Genomic DNA, 8427 nt, shown 5'->3' on the forward strand with positions numbered 1-8427 from the left:
TTCTTCTATTAGTCTCTCTCTCTCTCTGTTTCTCTCTTCTTTCATTTCTCGAACCAAATCCTCCTCTTTTAGATACTGTTCTGTAATAAACTCAGCCAAATGGGTTCAGAGGAAGAGAAGGTCGTTGGTTAGTCTTTGAAAATCCAATTTCGTTTTTTTTTTAGGTTTTATTTGGTTTTGGAATCTTGGGTTTTATTAAAGTGTTGACCTTTTCTTTTCTTTTGTTAATCTTGTTGTTGCTTCCCTATGTTTTTAAGAGTAATGATTTCGATTATACAGATTACGAGAGTCCCGGTTTTTTATTTTTTATGTGCAGTTCCGAGAAACTTTAGATTATTGGAAGAGCTTGAAAGAGGTGAGAAAGGGATTGGAGATGGGACAGTGAGCTATGGAATGGATGATGCTGATGATATTTTGATGCAATCTTGGACTGGTACCATTATTGGTCCTCATAATGTACCCCCCTTTCTCTCTCTAATCTCTCTTCTTCCTTATCATAACACAACTTGTGGTGGTTTGCATTGAATATAACAATAAAGTTTCAATTTTTGAATTTTGATGCTAAAAACAAGAAAAATGTTGTTGTAACCTTAAAAGATGCAATCTTTGAGCTAGATAAACTTTCAAGTTGAGCTACTTTGTTTGTCACTATATGGTCCTTATGCTGAAATCTTAGCCTTATGTAGCATTTTTAACCATTTTTTGGGGGAATGAAGAGACACAAGTAGGGGAAAAATGAAGATTAGTATATATCTGTTTACACTTTTGTTATCTGAGAAGTGAGATTGATAAGTTTTTGTTATCAGACTATTAGTATATTTGGTTTACACTTTTGGTATATGTGAAGTGAGATTGATAAGTTTTGGTATCAGACTGCGTATGAAGGAAAGATCTTTCAGCTTAAGCTATTCTGTGGAAAGGATTATCCTGAAACTCCACCTACTGTTAGGTTCCAGACTCGTATTAACATGGCTTGTGTCAACCCTGATGATGGAGTGGTAAGCTCGAGCAAAACAACAACTTGTTTTTGTACTATGATTTTTCAGCTGCATGCATATTTTTAACTAGCTGGGTTAAACCGAACGTTCAGGTTGAACCCAGTCATTTCCCTATGCTCGCTAACTGGAGAAGAGAATACACAATGGAGGATTTACTGATTCAGCTTAAAAAGGAAATGATGTCATCGCACAACCGCAAGTTAGCTCAACCCGTGGAAGGTAACATTTCCTTTTCTTTAATGGGGGAAATTATAGCGTTGCTTCTTGTTTTGAAACATTTTTGGTTTTGCTCTGAGCAAAGAGCCCCCATTCTGTATCTATTCTAAGCCAAACCGAACGTCTCATCAGGTCACGAGGAAGGGAGGACAGACCCAAAGGGACTAGTGGTGAAATGTTGTGTGATGTGAAGGGAGGTAATGAGGAATTTGTAAGATTTTAAAAGAGACAACAATGTATATAAACAGCAATTAACGCTTTGAGATGGTCCTGCTACAGAACCTTTTCTTCCACAGGCCTAATCCTACCCATTTGATTATGTATTATATTATGTTATGTTTGAGAATATATCCACCAAAACAGGTGCCCTTATATAAATAAACCTCCACTCTCCTTCACTTTTTTGCTCTTTTACTTTTGTGTTTGGTTAAAGATCTCATCAAAAGAAGAGCCTTTGCATATAATTGATAAAGCAAAAGCTGGAGGTAAGCAAAGAAATTAACTTTTTTTATATTGGCAGATTGATGAAAAATGTTTGCTGGAAGTCATGTAATTGTAGACGCGTGCTACTACTCTTTGGTATCTTGCAGACCAAACTTTAAGCAGTGCGAGCTTAACCAATACAATACATATATCCACCACAACAGACCAAACTAATTCAAAAGTATCTTGGATTTGATTGATAGTAGAACTTGAAGTGGTTAGAGATTGAACTCGCTCTTGATATGGACGGTTTAAATAAAAAAATTATATAAAAGTGAGGCAACAAAACCGTCCTATATAATACTCGACCAACTCTTTTAACCGCCAATTTAAACCGATTCTACAAACTGTTAATCGTTTGTTGAAGTCATGTTAGGAGATTAAAGCTGTTAATTCACTCAAGAAGGTAAGACCAATAATTTTAGTCATGCCTTAATGATTCAAGGGGTATAAAAACACAAATTTGATTCTAAACAAACTTCATAAATTATTGAAATTTGAGGATTTTGAGCTTGTCAAATAAAAACATTTTCTATGTTGTGGATTAGATTGTCTTTTAAATGGTTTGAATCCATCCTTCTGGTGTATGTTACTTAATTATGGTGTTGTGATTTTTGTTTTGAAGAATAATATATAGTGTAATGATTAAAATTTGGAAATGTTCCGAGGGAATGTTGTGGTAATGTGTAGAAGCAATGACCTATACCAAATGTGAATGTGAAGAAGAGGAATTTGTATAGCGTTCTCAATTTCTCATCATCAGCCTTTGGAAAAGATGGACGAGAGATGATAATAAAAGCATAAGGAATCTGTTGCACTCATCTTTACGCAATGAACCTTTTTGTTACTTCACTCTTTCAAATGCGTGTGAATATTAATACCGTTACTTAAAGTTCTAACCATCTTTAAAAACATTTCTTGTTTAGACTAGTTTTTTATTCAAATCAAGCCTTAGGTATAAACACTTTTAGAAACCCCGTAATAATTTTGATAATGTACTTTGACAAAATAAGTAATTGTTTAGTCGTTCACATATACGCATTACTATAAGAAGAAAGGTGAAAACTTTCATGTACGCGCATTACTAGAAGAAGAAGATTGAAACTTGGAAGAAATTAAATTAGTAATGTATACATGTTTTGTCGCTTAAGGATTATCACAAATTAAAAGAAAACATCTTGAAATTGTAATCCAGATTTTTGTTATGTTTACTTTGTCTTTGATCATTTATGTGAAATTGTAATCTTTTATTGTTACATGCACAACACTATATATTGATACCCAAATTAAATCTGGTACACCTATGGATTATGACCCTTGAACTTTTAATTCTTTTAAAGACCACTACAAATTTTGGATAATTATTTAGATATAATTTAATACAATTTTGTACATATTTTCAAAGCTAATTGGACTGTGTAAGGAGCCACAATATTTTTCTTTAATTCTCAACACCATTTCACTGGATTGACCATCAGCTGATGATATAACTAGACCAAAATTGTAGTTCAATGGTTGTAATTAGTATCGCACATCAGTACATATCTCACCAGTCAGAATTCAAATTGGCGTAATAACTAATAAGTGTTACTGAAAAAGAAAAAAAAATCAACCAGTCGAACCAACAACACACCTTAAAAGAATCGGTCTACCGATCTGCGAACATGTACTTGGTCAAATGATAAAAATAGAGCACACCAAACTTGTTTAGTTTGCTAGGCGGCATCATTTGATACCAGATATTATCGTCAAAATACCTCAAAACTATTATTTGATCACATTATTGAAGTTGTCATAATCATATTTAAACTATGGATAAAACTAGCAAGTAGCATTAATGTTTTTGTAGACGCAGAGCCTTTGCTTGTCATACACACACGGTCACGCGGAGCTGATTAGCACACAAATTGTCCATTCATTGATCAAGAACCCATTGAGTTAAGTGTGNAAAAAAAAAAAAAAAAAAAAAAAAAAAAAAAAAAAAAAAAAAAAAAAAAAAAAAAAAAAAAAAAAAAAAAAAAAGCGACTAGAAACAATAACATTACACCACGAAACACACCTGTGTGGTGGGATATACCCTTTGCCTTTAATAATTTCCATTTCTTTCTTTTGTTCTGTAATTTTAATTTCTCCTTCAAAAAAAGCCTCTTTATTGAGCCAAGAATTTAATATTTATACCCACCACCATACCTTCATTGATCTCTCCTTTGCCGTTAAGTAATGTATAACACTATTTTTGTATAACCCTCGTTCAACAGAGCTCAATGTGTTCATATGTAAATCAATTAACCTTCTCAGTATCGCACGATATATATTAAATTAAAAATTAAAAAAGCACAACTTAGAGTAATGAACTATTAATTATTTTCCGAGTAAAGAATAATGTGAATTATTAATTGAAAAAAAGAAAAAGGAAAAGGAAGTAAGTATTAAGCGTAAGTAACGTGGTGCCTGACGATTCCCACTAATTTTATCGTCTTCGTATACGATCAAAATTAAGTACGACGATGACAAATATATATACACTACATTATTGGCCGCACTAGATGGAATCGAATCTTTTAATCACATTGTTTATTGTAATACCAATAACATAAAACAAAACAGTTAAAATTAAATATCTCTAAACATATAAAAGAAGCGTTTGTTTCGCCATCCTCTTTAGTCTTTTCACTATATTCAGTTACACTTTTATTTCTCTCAACAATTTATTCGTTTTCTCTCTTTCTCTCTGATCATGGCTTCCTCTATTTCCACTGGTACTTTTCTTTTGTTTTCTAACATTCATATATGTAATTAGTGATCACTCATCTGTACAATTAGATCGATCTTTAAAACACTTTTTTGGTTGTAGGAGTGAAATTTGTTCCAGAAGAAGACAATTTCTTGCAAAGACATGTCGCCTTTTTCGATAGGAACAAAGATGGTATCGTTTATCCTTCGGAAACATTTCAAGGTACGGTCTTAAAAAATGTCTTAATCATTAATCTCATAATATCTAAACCTAGATTTGTATATTAGAGAATAGCTAGAGATCTTTTGTCTTCTACATGTGTGTGTGTGGCTGTTATTAACTTATTATATATGGTCTTATCAAGATATTTTGATATATTTACTGTTTTTACTGTCTGATCTTGAAAAAACAAGAACAGGATTTAGAGCAATCGGATGTGGATATTTATTATCAGCAGTCGCTTCTGTGTTCATAAACATAGACCTCAGCAGCAAAACTCGTCCGGTAATCTGAACATTATTGGTAAAGTTAAATTATAGTTTCATACGTTACAAAAAACAGAAAAGGAATCAAAGTTGTGTGTTTGGTTGTAGGGTAAAGGATTCTCGATCTTGTTTCCTATAGAGGTTAAGAATATTCACCTTGCCAAACATGGCAGTGACTCAGGCGTTTACGACAAAGATGGACGGTATGGTTTTACTTTGCCAAATTAATTCATACTTATTGAATTTAGGGAAATCTAAATAATTTTAAATTTTGTTAGGTTTGTGGCTTCGAAGTTCGAGGAGATATTTGCGAAGCATGCACACACACATCGCGATGCTTTGACTAACGAGGAACTTAAAGAACTCCTAAACGCAAACAAAGAACCTAATGATCGTAAAGGATCGTAAGTATCGAACCGGTTTTGTTTAATTTGGTCTCTCATACCAAAACGAACAAAAATATGATCATATGAATATCAGAATATGAATAATCTATGTGACTTAAAAATGCAGGATTGCAGCGTACACGGAGTGGAAGATATTGCATTATTTATGCAAAGACAAGAACGGATTGTTGCACAAATATACAGTGAGGGCTGCCTACGATGGCTCTCTTTTCGAAAAACTCGAGAAACAAAGATCTTCTAAAACTCCTACGAAACATCCATAAATTTTAATTAAAAAAAAGGTTATTCTGCTTGTGGCGGTCTATTTGTTTATATATAAGTTATTATTACTTTAATGTTATATGTAAATTACTATATGGTGTGCAGATATTGCAATGTGTTTGTTTTTATAAAATTATAGTTTTCGTATATAATTGATTATTTGTGTACGTACTTGTTAAGTTGTTTGTATGGTATAACAGTAAAAGTAATGTAATTCAATTTAAACACAATCATATCTCAAGTACATTTTTTTTTTTGTTCACGAAAAGTAGTAATTTAGTGATTTGAGCTCAACCTATAAAAACGTTCCAAAGTTGTAAAGGGATTTAGGTTGAAGTTTTAAAAATCTTGCGCCTGTGACATTTGTATCCAAACCAGACTGAGAAGTGCAAACAATAAAATTAGAAACGATCAAATTTAATCTGCAGTGATACCAGATCAAAGGAGTATATCTTAAGGACTTATAATAAGTCATTTTTTTATGACCACCTTTGACCATCGAGGAACCAAAACAACTCCTCGACGCAAACTAATAACCTAATGCTCGAAAAGGATGGTAAATATTGAACCTCTTTGGTTTGATTCAGTTTAATTTAAAATTTTCTATACGCCAAAACCGAAAATGTGAATTTCTTCTTTTTGTTACTCTTAATTGGATTCATATTATCGATAGTTCCATACTCTTTCAAAATGACACGTTTCAAGCCACGAAAATATTATCTGTCTCCACCATGAATAGTTACATTATCGCCTATTCACCAATTTTGATCATCCCCCTTTGCCGATAAGTAAAATGTATATTACTATTTTTGTATAGACCTTTCCAAGCAGCCCCCAGTATGGTCATAGTTAAATTCAGTAACCTTTTCAGTCGTCCTTGCACGATATATTCTCTTTTTTTTGTTTAAACACGATATATGTACACTTATAATAAATTAAATGCTCATTAATACAAACACATGTAAGCATAACATAGAGTAATGAACATTAAATATATTCTCTTTTCGTAACAAAAAATGATGAGGATTATTATTGAAAATATGGATGGAAATATCAGCGAAAGCAACTTCGTGATACTTATCTACTCTTATTCGTTTAAAACCATGGAAAATTACGGACATGGTGACATACAAAAAAAGTAATCATACTATACTAACTAATTATTTTTGATAGTTTTTTGAAAACTTTGGTTTGAGAAATTTATGATTATTTTGATAAATTTAAGCAAATTTAATTTTTTTACAGAAACAATACATAAATAATTCCAAAATATTATTCTATTGATAAGAACTTTAATAATGTCAATACTCATTATATTATTAATTAAGCTACCATAGAAGAAAAAGAATAAGCCACTATAAATTTTATATTATATTCTCATGTTAAATTTTGAAATCACAATTTTAATAGTTCTTTGTTTTTAATAGTTTAAAATAAAAAATGGAAGGATTTCTAAAGTTCATCAACTAAACCATGGAAGGATACTTCAATTTCATATTTTATCATTACCAAAAAAAAATTCATATTTTATTTATTAGTATAGTTGTTTATTAAACTATTAATTAGTTTTATTTCATTATTTAGATTACATTTAACTATTTGACTACAGTTAAATAATTAATAATATACCTAGATTCTAGCAAAGCTCACAAAAAAAATCAACCAGATTTAGCTACATTTAGCCATTGCAATTTAGATATAGAGTTATTGAATGCTAGCTAGATATATAATACTGAAAATTTAGTTTAATTATATATTCATCCAGCTGGTACTATTTAGACCCTATAAATATTACTATCACATTGGCATCATATCGAATCAAACTTATTCTCATTATCATATAATAACACAAAATGAACAGTCAAATCTGTAAATATAAAAGATGCTTGTGTTTGCCTTCTCTTTTCACTATTTTCATTTACTTGTTCTCTCAACCTGTTTTGTTTAGTTTTCTCTCTCTCTCCTCTCTGGCCATGGCTTCCTCTAATTCAAATGGTATTCTTTTTCCAACATTTATATTTGTAGTTATGTATCTTTACCATTAGATCTCTCTTACAAACGTTTTTGTGTGGTTTTGTAGAAGTGAAATTTGTTCCGGAAGAAGAAAATTTCTTGCAGAGACATGTCGCCTTCTTCGACAGAAACAAAGATGGCATCGTTTATCCATCGGAAACATTTCAAGGTAAGATCTTACAACCAAAAAAACAAAAGTGTCCTTATCATCATCAGTCTTGTTATATCTAAAACTAGATTTCTATTAGAGATCTTTTGTCTTGTGTGTGTGTGTGTGTGTGTTATGGTATTATCCGTTAATAAAGAAAAGGAAAATCTTTTATATATTTACTAATTTTATTGACAAAACAAACAAAAATAGGATTTAGAGCAATCGGATGTGGATATGCGTTGTCAACATTCGGTTCTATGTTCATAAACATGGGTCTCAGCAGGCAAACTCGTCCGGTAAATATTGTTTTATAGTTAAAATATAATCTCATACGTTACAGAAAGAAAAAGAAAAAGAATCAAAGACGTGTTTGGTTGTAGGGTAAAGGGTTCTCGTTGTCGTTTCCGATTGAGGTTAAGAATATCCACCTTGCCAAACATGGCAGCGATTCAGGCGTTTACGACAAGGATGGACGGTACGGTATCAGTTAAACTATAGTATAATGATACCTTTTGTGATGGTTACTAATACTTTTTTTTATTGTTTAATTTCTTAAAAAAATATTAAAGATTCGTGGCTTCTAAGTTCGAGGAGATATTTACGAAGCATGCTCACACACATAGCGATGCTTTGACCAAGGAGGAACTCAAAGAGCTCCTCAACGCAAACAAAGAACCAA

General features: G+C 31.7%; 3 protein-coding genes across 3 annotated transcripts in view; all 3 read left to right on the forward strand.

The window, feature by feature from the left end:
- On the forward strand, positions 1–1612 carry LOC109124735 (ubiquitin-conjugating enzyme E2 variant 1B-like). The gene is made up of 5 exons (XM_010472764.2): positions 1–127; positions 317–456; positions 873–998; positions 1091–1217; positions 1347–1612. Exons 1-5 carry the CDS (start codon positions 100–102, stop codon positions 1403–1405), a joined length of 480 nt encoding a protein of 159 aa, XP_010471066.1. The 5' UTR covers positions 1–99; the 3' UTR covers positions 1406–1612.
- Positions 4246–5759, forward strand: LOC104750906 (probable peroxygenase 4). The gene is made up of 6 exons (XM_010472765.2): positions 4246–4456; positions 4552–4653; positions 4850–4935; positions 5025–5119; positions 5195–5320; positions 5430–5759. Exons 1-6 carry the CDS (start codon positions 4435–4437, stop codon positions 5584–5586), a joined length of 588 nt encoding a protein of 195 aa, XP_010471067.1. The 5' UTR covers positions 4246–4434; the 3' UTR covers positions 5587–5759.
- Positions 7412–8427, forward strand: part of LOC104753756 (probable peroxygenase 4) — a 1595-nt gene continuing 579 nt past the window's right edge. The window contains exons 1-5 of the mRNA XM_010475959.2: positions 7412–7579; positions 7665–7766; positions 7959–8044; positions 8129–8223; positions 8318–8424. Of these exons, the coding sequence (XP_010474261.1) occupies positions 7438–7579; positions 7665–7766; positions 7959–8044; positions 8129–8223; positions 8318–8424 (532 nt within the window). The 5' untranslated portion in view covers positions 7412–7437. The remainder of the gene's footprint in view (positions 7580–7664; positions 7767–7958; positions 8045–8128; positions 8224–8317; positions 8425–8427) is intronic.

This window comes from Camelina sativa, chromosome 16 (genome assembly GCF_000633955.1).
Source record: "Camelina sativa cultivar DH55 chromosome 16, Cs, whole genome shotgun sequence".
Classification (NCBI taxonomy): Eukaryota; Viridiplantae; Streptophyta; class Magnoliopsida; order Brassicales; family Brassicaceae; genus Camelina; species Camelina sativa.